General features: G+C 61.8%; 1 protein-coding gene across 2 annotated transcripts in view; it reads left to right on the forward strand.

Moving 5' to 3' along the window:
- Nucleotides 1-2,435: 2,435 nt before the first annotated feature.
- Nucleotides 2,436-14,913, forward strand: part of NFATC1 (nuclear factor of activated T cells 1) — a 37,678-nt gene continuing 25,200 nt past the window's right edge. The window contains exon 1 of one of the 2 annotated variants that reach the window (XM_028480582.2): nucleotides 2,436-2,850. In XM_028480582.2, the coding sequence (XP_028336383.1) occupies nucleotides 2,724-2,850 (127 nt within the window). In that variant the 5' untranslated portion in view covers nucleotides 2,436-2,723. Of the gene's footprint in view, nucleotides 2,851-7,430; nucleotides 7,890-14,913 lie in introns of those variants that run through there. The other variant, XM_028480583.1, reaches the window with a different exon arrangement.

Raw genomic sequence — 14,913 nt, forward strand, 5'->3', positions numbered from 1 at the left:
CCACAGAAACAACAGTAATCTAAAAATAGTCTTGTTTTCTGTCCTAAGCTCCTTTTAACTTCGTTAGTCATCACCCATCCTTAAAATAAAATCCGTGTAACGTCTCTCCTAGTAGCAGCTATAAACACACTTCGCGAGGAGGCCGGAGGAGCCGGAGAGGCGGAAGGGGAGCGCGGGGGGCCGCGGCCGCGAGGACCGAGGCCCGTGGTCCCGCGGTGGCCGCAGGACCGGCCCGAGGCGGACCCGGGGGCGCGCTGGCCACAGAGCCGCGCCGCCGCCCCCGGAACTCCCTGCGCCCTGGCGCGCGGCCACCGTGGTCCCGGCAACGGAATTAAACAGAGGGAAACAGACGGGGATTCCGTCACCCGGGCGGGGGAATAAGGGGCGCGTTGAGAGCAGACAGGAAAAGAGCTTTTCTGGATGGAGTGGAAATTATTTATTGGAGGAAGAGGAGGAGGAGGAGGAGGAGGGGCAGTGGCGGCCAACAGCCCCCAGCTCGGCCCCCCTGCAGCCCGGGGGCGCCCCCGGCCCCAGGGGGTCCCGCGGGCTCCAGGACCGGGCGACGGTCCCGCGCGCGTGTGTGAAAGCGCGAGAGGGGCGGACGGGAGGGGGTGAGAGCCAGTCTTTATTTTCATACAACTTTCCACACCCCCCTTCGCCCCCCGCAAGGCCTCGGCCCCCTCCTCCTGGCCCGTCCCGGGAGTGGGGCGGGACCTCTCCACGCCAACTCTCCCGGCAGAACCCTGGCACCCAGGTCTGGGGACACCAGAACGTCCAGCGGCCAGGGCATTGCAAAGGGAGGGGCGAGGGAGGGGCGTGGGCGGCCCGGCCCTAGCGCCCCCTGGCGGCCTCCGGCTCGCTTGCACGCCCCGGCCCCCCCGCCCCGCCCCGCGTCCGGCATCCTTGCGGGGTCCCCCAGCCTCGTCGTCCTTGCGGGGGGGGGGTCCCCCCCAGCCTCGTCGTCCTCGCGGGGTCCCTCCAGCCCCGGTGTCCTGGCGACTCCCCCGAGCCTCAGCATCCTCGCGAGGTCCCCCTCTTAGGCCTCCAGCCTCCTCGTGGGGTCCCCCACCCCCAGCCCCGGTGTCCACGCGGGGTCCCCCCTCTCTTTGCCTGGGGCACCAGGCGCGTGCCAGGCCCGGCTCTCCCGGTGGGAGCAGACCCACAGGTAGTGGCACCCGAAAAGTGTCCTGACACCCGCCAGACACCCGAGGGGAGACCTGCGCCGGAAGAAGGGATTTCAGTCCTGTCCGGTCGACGCCGCTGGGATGAACCGGTAACCGGCGGCGGTGACGCGGGTATCGCCCCCGCCGGGCACCTCCTTACTGTTTCATATCGCGCCCGAGGGGCAGCGAAACACACAGATGGGGGTCAAATGTCGCACCCCACTTTCCCCAGGTCCCGGGCGTGGAGTCGTTTAGGGTGCCCACCCGCGCGACCTGCAGGCCTCCTGGTCCCCGCGGCAGACAAGTCTTTTGCTTTGGGTTTACTTTAAACCACATAGGGTGTCGTGCGATAGATTTATGAGTTTTATACACCAGACATTTTAACCGCCCGAACGAACACTCCAGTCCCTTCCATCCAAGGCCGGCACGAAAGTACGGTCCCGGTTTGGCCGCTGAGCCGCGCCGAGGAGAAGCAGCAAGGTCTGAAAGAGGGAAGTGTGAAGCGAAACGGGCCGGTTGGAGAGGTTTCCCCGAGCCCCGGCTCTCGGTCCTCGGACCGGCCCCCGCCGGTTAGAAACCCCGAAGTCGCGCCCGCAAACCGCCCCTGGCCCTCTGGGGCGGGCCGGGGGCCGGCGGCTGGGAGCCCGGGGAGGGGCTCGCGGCTCTCCAAGACCTCCCCTCCCCCCAGCCAGCCGGGCAACAGGCAATCTGGGTCGCTCAGATATTTACAAAAGAAAAATGACAATAACTCCACGTCCCGGGACTGCCGTGCAATCTGTTAGTAATTTAGCGGGATGGGAATTTCCTTTCTCGGGCCTGCCAGTGGAAGCGCTTTTCCAAATTTCCACAGCAGGGAAAGCCTGCGATTTTACATAATGACTTCAGCATGCAGGGCCCTCTCGGCACCCCCCTCGTCTCCGGCCCCCCTCCCCGCCCCCTCATTAAAGCAGAGTGTGGCTCTCTCAGGACACCCGCGTGGACCCAGGCGTCCGGGCCGGGCCGCGCGCCGGGTGCGCCCCTGCCCGCCCCCTGTGCGCCCCGCGGGCCGGGCGAGCGGCTGCCCGGCGCGGGGAGGGGCGGGCGCTCGGCCGCCGGTCCCCCGGGCCCAGCGCTGGCTCGGCGGGCGGGGGCGTGATGTCACGGCAGGGAGGGGGCGCGGGAGCGGCCGGGCCGGCGGGGAGGCGGGGGAGGTGTTTTCCAGCTTTAAAAAGGCAGGAGGCAGAGCGCGGCCCTGCGTCAGAGCGCGACTCAGAGGCTCCGAACTCGCCGGCACAGGCAGTCACCGCGCCGGGGAGGGCGGCCGGGCGCGGGGAGCGGGGCGCGGGCGCACACCTCCGAGCCCCGCCGCCCGTCACCCTGCCGGGCTCCCGGGGCCGCCGCGGCCCGGTCCCGCCACGCGCGCACACGCCCCTCACAGCATTTCTCTGGGGCGCGCGGCGCTGAGCCCGGGCCGGCGCGCGTCCGCCGGGGGAGAGGCGTCCTTCCTCGGGAGACCCGGCCCCGTGCGGCGGCGCAAGACGCCCGCTCCTCCTCCTCCTCCTCCCCGCCGCCGCCGCGTGGATGCCAAGTACCAGTTTTCCAGTCCCTTCCAAGTTTCCACTCGGCCCTCCGGCTGCAGTCTGCGGGAGCGGAGAAACTTTGGGGCCCTCTGCGCCCGCCGGCGGCACAATGAAGTCGGCAGAGGAAGGTAAGCCGGAGCGGCCGCAGACCCCCGCCGCGGCCCCCGGGGGCCCCCGGCCCCGCGCCCTGAGCCCGGCGCCCGTGCGGCCCGCGCCCGTCCGACCCACGCCCGGCGGGGTCCCGGCCCGCGGAGGGGCGAGCAGGCCGGTCCAGGGTCCGCGCGCAGGGAGGGGCGCGGGCGCCCGGGCGCGCGGCGGGCGCGCTGCACAGATTGGGAAGCGGTGTCCCCCTGGTGTTTCCCCAGAGCAGCCCTGATTTCGAGCGCGCCTTCTTGCCAATAGGTGTCTCCTCTTCTCTAGCGCTGAGTGCGCGCACTTGGCCTTCGCGGGTGCAGCCTCGCGGCTGCTCCGGCTATGGAAACTCAGTTCAAATGCAGGCGGCTGGGGGACGGGGCGAGGTTAGGGTCGTCAGAACCACGAAGGAAGGACACTTTGGAAAGCAGCGAGGTTTCTCTGGGAAAGAGGGATGGCCGGTTTCTTCCCCCGTGGGGCAAGGCCCCAGGAAGACCAGCCGTACAGTGAGGTTGCGGGGGTGGGGGCGGTGTTCTGCGCCCCTCCACGAGCTGAGTCGGTGGCAGATCCTTTCCAGGCGCTGGGCCCCGCGAACCGCTCCGTGTGGCGCTGCCCCGCCGGTGGCTCGACCCGCAGGACTAAGAGCCGTCAAAGGAGCGGTCGGGCACAGCCCCTGATTCAAGACAGTATATGCAGTCTTAGAGACTTGAGAGCTCCAACCGTACACGTTCCCGGACAGTTTGAAAAGAGCCCGCCGAGTTTCAAGCTATTTGTTCAGAGTCACGAAGATGGCATAAGTGTCTGCCCTGCCCTGAAGGCTGGTGACGGCGAGGCCGCCACTACTGACAGTGCGCTTGCGAGCCTCCCGCGTGCCGTCTTAGGTCCACAGTCCCCTCACCCTCTCAACACCCCTCCCACCCCTGACCAAAGCAGCCCAGAGTTCCTACAGCGTTCCTGAAGGTGTCTGAAGATAGCCTCCGAAAGGGGTGACTAGCATCCTAGTTAGGGACCACGATGGAAACTGGGAGACACCTTTCCAAATGCCATATCAACCCTGAAGTACTTTGTCTAAATTATTTTAAGAAAACTGCCTAGCCTGCCAATGCATGATGAGTTCTCATATTTTGTAGGGCAGACACCCTTATGGGGAGCGCTAGGAAGTAAATGCTACTGTCTCCTGCACGATTCTAATAAAGGTGACGGCCTCTCTTGCATTACAACTGCAGTTTTCAAAGACTGCCAGCTCGGAGAACTTCCTTATCTTTAGCAAATGTGAGCTCAAGACCGTACATTCAATATAAGAACATCGGTATGGGGTCAGTGTCTTGATGTCTTATGTTATTTGTACGTATTTTCATCAAGGGAGGAAGATGTATCTTATGTTTCTCACCATTTCATCCCAATTTAGACAATGTTTAAATGTAAACAGCAGGTAACGTTTACAGGACAAGCTCTTACTGTTAAAAAGGTTTTAAAAGTTGTCGAGATTTTGATTTTACATCCTTGACACTTATTTCAAAGTTTCTTATCACTGCTTTTTAAAAATGTGGGTCTTTCAAAGTTTAGGTTTCTTTACTTCAACAGTCGGTGGTCTGTCTGCAATAAAGAATCTTTTTTCTCTTACAAGAGGAAGAGGCATCTATGGGGGTGGTGGTTATTTGTCATGTTTCCAGCGTAAGAAAATACATTTGAAGGTGTCCCTGCTAAGAGGCGCACGCCAGGCATGATGATGCCCTTTGACTAAACAAATATTGGTGTATTTATAAGGACTACAGAATTAGGCTAAACAGAAAGTATGATCTAATCCCTCATATAGCCAGGCACAGGGTATGAGAGGCAGAGACCCTGCCTGCAGGCCCACGCCTGCCTCGCTGAGGGCTGCCGGAATGGATCTGGCCTTCCCCCGCAGGCCCGACTGGGCTCTAGTTGCCCATCTGAGAATCTCAGGGATTCCCCAGTGCTTCCCTCCAGTTTAATGCGCATCTGGTAAGAGCTCACTAGGCGCTGCTGTTTGGGAAGGCCCTGTGCTTGTTCTTCTGCATGGGGAAATGCAGAGAAATGCAGGCCTTGTAGGTACACCCACCCACCCACCCATTCAGAGGTTGTTCCACACAGAATGCCCGGGGCTCTCCAGAACGGAACAAAGCCTGCGCTGTTCTCCTGCCACTTAACTTCGCGGCGTTGTTTCCTAATCCAGATTAGAAAAGGCCCTGCTGCTCTATCACACCCAGGGCTGGAGTTCTGGGCCCGGTGCACACCGGCGGCCTCTGACAGGAAGCGCCAGCTAAACATTTCCATCAAGACGGGAGTGTCTGCTGAATTGGCAAATAGCTCCAAACCATTTACAAGACGAAAGGCACTGGGGTGCTGTTAAGAGGAGCAGTTAAAAAACGGCCACCCTATCCGGTTACCTTGGTTGGGGATCTGAAACTAGGTGGGGATCAGCTCGGCCTTAGGACAAAGCAGACCCAAGTCCTGACCCTGGGGGGGCTCGGGGGCACCCGGTAGGGTAGACCCACTTTCTCCTGGACAGAACAGTTGAGCGAGAAGTTTTAGGCTAAACAGATGGTAGAGGCTGTTGTTCGTGTGTAAATTTTTGGTGGGGGTGAGAAGGTGGCTGAACTTAAAAAATAACCCCGAAAAGAGAGAAAATGAAATGTTGTGGCTTCGGAGCGGAAAACAGAACTTCCATTTGCCTGAAGGTCAGCAAAAAAAGCAAACTAAAACAAAACAGCCCTCCAACATACATCTCAAAGATAGAACTATTATTAGAAACTAAATCAGGCCAAAGTGAACTATAGTTTATCACTGGAGAAAACCAGCGATGTGGAAAGGGTCATGAGAGGGAAAAGGTTTGGGGGAGGGGTCACGTGATTCCCAGGTTATCTGCTTCCGAAAAAAGCAATCCCCACGGGGCCAGAGGGCCTGCAGGGCAGACAGCAGGCCTCATCTGATTAGCCGCGGAGTTGCAGAAACGGACACTTGTGCACCCTCCTCTTTTCCCACTCGACTCCCCCGACGTGGGTGATCCTCAGTCTCTCACACCGCCCTCTTGGCCACCATTCTCTTGCTCTTCCGGATGCTGGTGTCACAGGGTGCCAAGATTCTCGGGAAGTTAGAACAAACACCTGGGAGAAAGTCCCGGGGAGAGCTAGTGCTCAGGCGGGCCTAGCTTTGTATACTGACGTGGTGCGGACGGGCTGCTCTGTGTCCGGGCCTTGGGTTTCACCCCCCCGCGAGCTCTCCCTCAACCTGGGAAAGCTTTGGAGTCACTCACGGGTGGCTGGCAGGCTACCTGTGCGCGCACAGGCGTGTGCACGCGTGTTTCAGGAATCTGAGGGACTAAAGTGAACGGGGTCCCAAAGAGGAAGGGTTGCCAGTTGGGCATCAGCCTGCGAGGGGAAGGCCGCGCGTAAAGGCGGCAGGCGCGAGCAGCAGCCCGGCCTCAAGGCGCGAAGGAGAGCGCGCTGCCAGCCCCGACCAGCCTCCCACCTTCCTCTTTCGGGCTCTGGGGGCTGGACAACGGTGTTCCCTGTGTTCGCTGCTCTTCCGCAGCGGGTTGGGGAAGAAGCTGCTCCTTTGACAGCGAGCTCTGCGGTCCAGGGAATTCTACTCCGGGCCCCGGCTGCGGGGCTTCGATTGGACGTGCGCGTTGTAGACTCGGCAGCAACCGAGACGGGCTGATCCCCGTCCTACGAGGGGCCCCGCAGCTGGGAGGCCCCTCTAGGCACGTTCAGTAGGTTGGTGCGGCGCCAGCAGCGATTCGGGACGCATGTACCGATCCTCGCGACCCTCTGTCTCCGGGTGCAGCCAGCCGGCCCCGCTCGCTGTGCCCGCCTCCCCGGAGTGAGACTGCAGGCGGGCGGGGGTCCACCGCCGGCTCCCGTCCTCGCCCGCCCCCGGCCTCTGCCCACCCGGCTCCGGCCGCAGGGGCGCTCGGGCGGCGGGGCGGACGCAGGTGGCTGGACCCCGTGTCCCCGCCCCCCGGTCCCCGGCGCACGCGTATCCCCCCGAGTGCGGACCCGGGGGGCACTCGGGGGGTCTGCTCGCCGGGACGCATGTACCGATCCTCGCGACCCTCTGTCTCCGGGTGCAGCCAGCCGGCCCCGCTCGCTGTGCCCGCCTCCCCGGAGTGAGACTGCAGGCGGGCGGGGGTCCACCGCCGGCTCCCGTCCTCGCCCGCCCCCGGCCTCTGCCCACCCGGCTCCGGCCGCAGGGGCGCTCGGGCGGCGGGGCGGACGCAGGTGGCTGGACCCCGTGTCCCCGCCCCTCGGTCCCCGGCGCACGCGTATCCCCCCGAGTGCGGCCCCGGGGGGCACTCGGGGGTCTGCTCGCGCCGGGGGGCGGACGCCGAGAGCTTCCTGGGGGCCCCGGGCGCGGGTGTGAGCGCCGCGAGCCGGGACGCCAGTGAAAGGCGTGCGCTCCAGCTCGCGGGGAGAGTTTATTTAAAACTCGGAAGCCGGCGGCCGGCAAGCTGCTTGTTTATGTAAACCCGGAAACAGCGGGGGGAGGGGCGCGGCGGGGGAGGGCCGGGGGGAGGGGCGCGAGCGGGAGTCACGTTACCCGAGGACGCGCGGCCGAGCGCAGGGCGCAGCCGAGCCCCGGGCGCCTCGACCACAGGTGCCCGCGGCCGGGGCCCCGACCCCGGACCCCGACCGGACCCCCTCCAGGCCCCCGACCCCGACCCCAACCCGGCACCCCGACCCCGACCCCGAGCCCGGACCCCAGCCTGACTCCAGTCCGGGACCCCGACCCAGGCCTTGACTCCTGACAGCCGGACCCCGCCCGACTGCAGCCTAGATCCCGACCCCGGACCCCGACCCGGAACCCCAACCAGCTCCCCGACCCCCGAATCCGATCCCGCCCCTGACCTCCGACCCCGACCCCGGACCCCTGACCTCGGACCCCGACCCTGATCCTCTGATCTCTGACCCCCGACCCAACATGACGGGGCTGGAGGAGGACCAGGAGTTCGACTTTGATTTCCTCTTCGAGTTTAACCAGAGCGACGAGGGCGCCGCCGCGGCCCCCGCAGGTGGGTCCGCGCGGGGCCGGGGCGCAGGGGGAGGGGGCGCGGGGCCGGGCGGGCCGGATCCGCGGCGGGCGGGGCGGGCCCGGAGGCGCGCCGCGGCCCCCGCCCCTCTGCCCCGGGGCGCCCCGCAGTCTCCCGCCCCGGACCCCCCGCGGCGCCAGGGGCGGGTGCAGCGCCCACAGCCTCCCCAGCGGGTCAAGCTGAGGGGCGAGCGGGGGTAGCGAGGGAGGCCGCTTTGGAGTCGGCAGATCCCCCGGCCAAGTGTGCTAGGCTCGGGGCCGCACTCCAGCTGAGCCCTGAGCGCGTTCCCGCTGGAGGGGCCTCCTCTTCAGGGCGGGGCGCCGCTCCCGCCAGGGGACAGGGTGCCAGGCCCTGGACTTGGACGTCCCGGCGGGGCGGGGGCCGCGAGTCCCCCACGCCGGCCCGCCCGCTCCCGGTGGCCTCGGCGCTGGAGCCTCCCTTCCCCCCACCCCCAGGAAAAGTTCCAATGGAACTAGCCTCCGGTACCTCGGACCCCCAAGCTCCCCGGGCCTTTCCTTTCTTTCGTTTTCTCTTCTCGGTCAAAAATAAAGGTTCTACTTAAACAGAAGATAAAGGAATCTTCCGGCCCCCCAGGGTGTGTGCTCTTGGATAAGTGTAAGCCCTTGAGTGATCACGCCCCCTTTTACTGGAAGACCCAGTCTGTGCCTGGGGCCGCCCTGCGTGGAGGAAACCTAGAGCCCCCTCCTTGCAGCCTGGCTCTCCCCGACCTGTCTTTCTGCCCCCTGTCGGCCCCCTCTGTGTCTGTCTTCAAGATGTTCTCTGTCCCTGCCCACGTGGCGCTGAAGTGGTGAAGCTGAGCCCAGCACACTTGGCACCGGCGGGCGCCCGTCTCTGCAATGACTGTATAATATTTTCCGTATCATTCACTGCCCCTCTTTTAAAAGTGCAACGTCCTGCTCTTTTTTTTTAAAAAATAAATGTTCCAACCAGGCCAAGGCTGCTTGGATTTGACCTCCGTAAACGTCTTCTCTTTTCCACTTCCTCGGCTGTGCCGTCTCCAGGCCTTTGGGTCAGGGGGAGCCAAGGCAGGCGAGGGTGGGAGAGCGAGGCAGTTGTCTGAACAGATCTGGGGCCGAAAGTGGAGAAACAGGCCCCGAAGGCCTTCTGCACTTGCTGGGGTTTGGCTGTCTGTGCTCAGGTCCTGGCCGGGCTTCCTGGGTTGTTTCCACCAGAAGACTTTCTCCCTTGGTATCCAACCCCCTTTTCAGTCTATTTAGCAAATATCTTTGATGAGAGGCTTGGTGACCTGTGGACCGCACTCCTGACCTCTTCAGGGTGTGAAGGCCAGTCCAGGACACGGACTGCCACGCTCGTCCTGTGTCCTCAGGGGCTCTGCTGCCTGGTTGGTGCTTGGGAAGCTCCCAGAGTTGCGGAAGGCCTCACGGCCTCCCCCTGTCTCTTTGCATGTCTGCTCCCCCGACAGCAAGCTGAGTAACACTCTCAAGGTGCGTTTTCAGCCTCACTGCCAAGCATACAGCCCCCACCCCAACCTCCAGGGACCACAGTCCCATTAAAGCCTCCTGCAGGAAGGCCTCCGGGGTGCTGGCAACTGGGGCCCAGCATTCACCAGGCTTTGGGGAAAGGGCAGCTGGAGAGAGCTCTGGGCAGAGATGGAAAGGGCTCCTTCCCCGTGTCATGGTGTTAGGAAGAAGTTGATAGAAAACATTCCTTCTTATCTATTTATGTGAGAAACACTCGTACTTTTTTCTCTTTTATTAAGACTTTTTGAGAACAGTGTTAGCTTCACGGCAGGATTGGGTGGAAGGTATAGAGGTTTCCCTCTCCTCCCACAGGGACGGTCTCCCCCACCATCAACATCCCCACCAGATGGTACCTTTGTTGCAGTCGATGAACCTACGCTGACACATCATCACCTAAAGCCTGTAGTTGACATAGGGTTCACTCTGGGTGTTGTACATTCTCTGGGTTCGGACAGATGTGTAATGACGCGTATCCACCATCATGGGGTCATACAGAGTGTTTTCACTGCCCTAAACATCCTCTGTGCCCCCCTGTTCCTCCCTCCCTCCCCCAGCCCCTGGCACCACTGATCTGCTCACCGGGTCCACAGTTTTGTCTTTTCCAGAACGTCCTGTAGTTGGACACGCAGTGCGCAGCCTTTTCAGATGGGCTTCTTTCACTTAGCAACATGCGTTTACGTCTCCTCCATGTCTTTTCGTGACTTGATGGCTCTAGTGCTAAATAATATTCCCTTGTCTGGATGGACCCCAGTTTATTTATCCATTCAGCTTGCCGAAGGACATCTTGGTTGCCTCTAAGTTTTGGCAATTATGAATAAAGTGCTTTCTTCTTGTTCTTATTAGTTACTAACATTACACTGTAACTATTAATTATTAAGTTCATGATTACATTGTTATATTAAATTCTTCAGCTCTTAACGGGTGACAGGAGTGACTTCACATTATTTCTGGAATGAACCTGGATAGAAATAAATGAATGAATGACTAATTCTGAGATCGATTGTGAAGCGAGCTGATGCAGAGCCTTAGAGATGATACTGAACCAGAAGTGGGCACCTTCTCGAAAGGACACGGCCAGCCCTGACCTTGGGGTCCCTCGTCCCTGTCCCGATTTCCTCTGAGTTGAGAGCGGCATCTTCTCACCTGTCACCCTGTCACTCCCGCCACCTCTTGCGCTGGGACGCGTGGCACCCGGGTGTTCGAGGGGCCATGGGTCCTGGGGTTCTTTATTTCCAGAGCGCTCGGCAGGTGCGGATAGACAGTCAGCCACCATTTGTTGGGAGAAAGAAAAGAGAATTTCAAGAATAATCTTCCCTGGGCTGGGCTGGGCAGGGTGGTGTTTGCCCTCCCGGGGCCGCTCCCGGCCCCTCTAGGGAGGAGGCTGGGCGGGGGGCTTCCCTCTCTGGGGAGCAGGCAGAGGGCCTCCTGCTTCTCTCTGGGTCTCAGGAAATAGCTGCTCTGCTGTCAGCCAGGCGGCGGGCGTGGCCCTGCTTCCCGCCTGCCCGGGGCTCCTGTTTTCTAAGTTATTTTGGCCGCAGGGCTGGGGACTGTCGCCCTGGCAACTCAGGAGGAAATGGGCCGGGCCTCGGCCTCCCGGCGGCCTCGAGGGCAGGTCCCTCACCGCCGCCTTGACGGTGCAGGATGGCGTTTCCGGGCTCCCGTGTGAAAGGGGGCATCTTCTGATGACGTGAAGATTTGGGGGCGTTTTTATTCTCAGTTCCCTCCTCAGCGGTGGTGATGGTGATGGCCAGGAGGCCCCGGAGGCCCGCGTGCCTGCGCAGGCGGGCGCGGGGCCCGGACGCAGGCGGGGAGGGCGCGGGCCCCGCACCCAGAGCGCAGGCGGCCCCGTGGCCTCTTAGCACAGGTGACTGCCCTTGTACCTGCAGCTCCGCAGCCCCAAAGGTCCAGAGACGTTTCCACCCGCGGGCTGCTTTGTCCCAGAGGACGTTGTCATTCTCTGTGATGTCTGTCAGAGGAAGACCACAGCGACTCTTGGCCACGGGGCGTTTTTAATTCCTTAAACGCGGGGCCTGGAAGGTGAAGGCCTAAGGCAGTGAGGCTGGGGCGTCGGAGCCCGTCCCCGTCGGGACGCAGGGGGCCCCTGTGAGGACGGCCGCTTGCTGCCTTTGGAAATCGTCTCCCTGGCAGGCAGTGGCGTGACCGGTGCCCTCAGAGCTGTGTCTGTCTGTCACTCACAGGCCTGGCCACCCTCGGTGGTGCCCTCCTGCCCTGCCCAGTAAACAGCTCCCGACAGAAAGGTCCTGGCGTGGAGCGCCTTTTTTGTTTTGTTTTGTTTTGTTTTGTTTCCACTACCTGCGAAGTATAATCTTGCCGTGAGGGGCAGTGCCCATGGCTGGGGAGAGGAGGCCTGGCGGGGCGTTTGGAGGCCTGGCTGCCAGGCTGCTTCCAGTTCTATTTCTAGCTTCGTGTCCTACGGCTCAACGCCAGCAGATGCTGAAGGGGGTGTTCCGTACAATGAAAAACAAAAGTCTCTGTGATGGGCCCCCTCTCAGGGTCTGTGGCGGACGGGGGACGCGGGCAGGGGCAACGTGGCGCCCGCTGTCTCTGGTGAGGCGGCCGCCGTGTGCGGGGCGGGGGCGCAGCCAGCTGTGCGCCCCGCGTCCCCGTTGCTGCCCAGGACGGGCGAGGGCCCCGAGGGCGCTGGGCAGGGGTCTGAGCGGGCGGGAGCCTGCTGAGATGCAGTCGGCCGTGGTGGAAGGACATGGATCGACGTTTTTGGTGGTTGTGCAGAGATGATGCGATTGTGTGGTTCTGAAATACATGAGCTTTCAGAACGAGAGGAAATACTTCCGCCAGCTCTGGCCTGTTGAACGAGCTGAGGATGGAGCTCGCGGTGGGCGCTGGACCCGCTGGGTGCTGATGCGCGGTCCGCGGGCTCCAGGCACCCCTACTCCCCGCGCTGGCATCCATCTCCGCGCCTGCCCCCGCCGGGCACCTGGAGGAGGCATGGCTTCAGAGATGAGCCACGCTTTCATGAATGTCCGCTATATTAAGCCGTTTTGAATAAGCTCTCCCCAATATTTGCTTAGACTCCTGCGCTGTAAGTTGATGAATCTCCTGGGCAGGCAGCCAGGCTCTGGAGGCAGCAGCAGAAACTGGGGGTAATGGGTGCGGAGCTCTCCAGTGGCCGCCGATGTGACACGCATCCGCCTTGAGCATCTCAGGGCTGTCAGGAAAGTTACTGGAAATGTTTTCATTCCAGGTAAATGCAATCCCTTTGAATAGTTAAAGAATTCAGATTTGAATACGGTTTAGGTAGGAAATTGAGTAGAAGCTGGGAGGGATGAGGGGAGGGGAGAGATGCCCCCACCCCGGCAGGAAGGCAGGCCCTGGGCAGGCGGGGACCTAACCTGTACGCATTTTGTCCGAAAAGGGAGAACTTCCATCACCAGACTCTGGCTGAGCTCAGAACCAAGTTCAGGCGCTTAAGGCTTTTGCTTTGTAATTCATTTAATTAAGGAAAACGCACGCTTAGGGGGTCTTTTTTGTGTTTTAATAAAGGCTTATAAAGGCTTATGCTTTTCTCTTCCTCGTTGCATCGCGATTATTGACAGACGGGTTAAATAAAGGCCCCCCTTGGAATGCCCTGGGAGTCAGCGGACTCCCTGCTCCCCATCTCCCACTGGGGGCCGGGGCAGGGGTGGGCACGCTCTCAGATTCCCGCCACGTCTCGGGCTCGGGACCACGAACGTGGCTGAGTCCTGTGGGCAGGTGGTGGGAGGCCCCAAGCTGATTGCTAGGATTTTTTTGAATTCTTGGAACTACCTTCCTGCCAACAAATGGTATTCGGCGGTGGGATCAGCTGTATCTTTTAGAATAAATGACAGACTTGCATAATATTCTTTTGCTGGGCAGGAAGTGTGGGGACCTGTGCACTAAACCCCCTTCAAGGCCCCCCAGGGCCTCCGGGCGCCGGGGAGGAGGCCTGGCAGGCCCGTTGAGGGCGTGTCCGGACTCCCGGGCCTGGGCTTTGTGCAGTTTGTATGTTTCCCGTCAGTGTCCTGCCTGGGCTTCCCTCCTGGAGTTGATGACCTGTCTTTAAAATGAAGTTCGTTGCCCGTGGAATGCTGGATGGTCTGTGCACTTCACGTGCAGGAAAGGGCTCAAAGCACACGGTGGCCACAGAAGCGAGGGTGCAGGTCTGGGGCACCTTCACTCCTCCCAGGAGCGGCCGGGTCTGGGGCCCTCTTCCAGCTGGGGGGGCTGGCACATTGTCCCTACCATCTGGACGTCGCCCCCTTGCAGACAGAACGTCAAGGAGGCATGGAGCTCGTGCCGCATCATAGCTGCTGCCCCGGGGTGCGGGTGGAGGGGTGCCTGCCAGAAGTCGGGGCCCCCGGAGGCTACTGCCCAGGGCTCTTTGTCCGCAGGAGCTGGGACGGGCCTCCTCCGTGGGCCGGGGAAGGCTCGCGTCCAGGCTGGTTCAGGCCGGCGAGTACCCTCTGGTGTCAGGGTGCAGGCAGAGGCGGGGCCCATGTGCCGGGCTGTGGGCCTCTGGGGGAGCCAGGGCGGGTGGGGTGAAGACCCCACTCGCTGAGGTGGAGCTGGAGAGCCGGCACCAACGGTTATGAGAAGCCACCTGAGAAATGCCAGAAATGCCGGTTCCAATGCTTTAGCTCACGTGGCACCTGGATGGTCCGGGGTGGGGGGGGCGGGGAGCCAGGGTCTCTGTAACTCACACTTGACCTTGGAACACGTCAAACGTAATACAGCTACTTGCTGAAGTGTCATTACTGAAACTCCTGCCCTGGACGTATGTAATACGATTTATTAATGTTGTACTTACTGATCACGCAGTCCTCATCATAATCGCACAGCAACAGGTGGTGCTGGACACACCAGCCCGTCCAGCCTGCTTTTGGTTGACATCTGACTTCTTACCTGAAGCCACACAGGTACTGGGAACAGTTTTTTGTTTCTCCAACTGGCAGTTCTGGTTAGAATGGTTTAGAAAGTGTTGGGCCAGCGGTGAAGGGAGACCCTTTTAGTGGGAGGTCTGGATGTGGCTATAATGTCCGTGTAATGTACCACCGCGCTGTGGCCCGAAGGGGACCTTGGTTCTGCCTGGCGCATCGGCCAGGTGCCTCTGGGAAGAAACACGGAGCGGTGTTTAGGTTCCCACGGTAACTGAGAGAAGACTGATTCCATGTTGACACCACTGCCGCCCCTGATGGGTGCTGCCCTCGCAGAGACCCCGGGGCCTCCTGTGGGATCCACACCCGCCCGCTGCCGGGGTCCCCCTGGACAGCACTGGCTCGGCCTCCTCTGCGTCCAGGGCCTCCGCTCACCCAGGCACAGGGTGGGGCTGAGGCAGGGGTGTGCGCAACTGTCCCGAGGGGTCACCACGTGGCGGGCGGCGCCCCAGTGGCCTGGCCCGCAGCCCCCGTGCCCCCTCCCTCTGAGCGGTCTTGACTGTCTCCTCTGGACGTGCCTTTCCAGGGTTATTAACTTCCTGTGTGATTTTTGCAAAGACTGTCCTCCGA

Source organism: Physeter macrocephalus, chromosome 19 (assembly GCF_002837175.3).
Source record: "Physeter macrocephalus isolate SW-GA chromosome 19, ASM283717v5, whole genome shotgun sequence".
NCBI lineage: Eukaryota > Metazoa > Chordata > Mammalia > Artiodactyla > Physeteridae > Physeter > Physeter macrocephalus.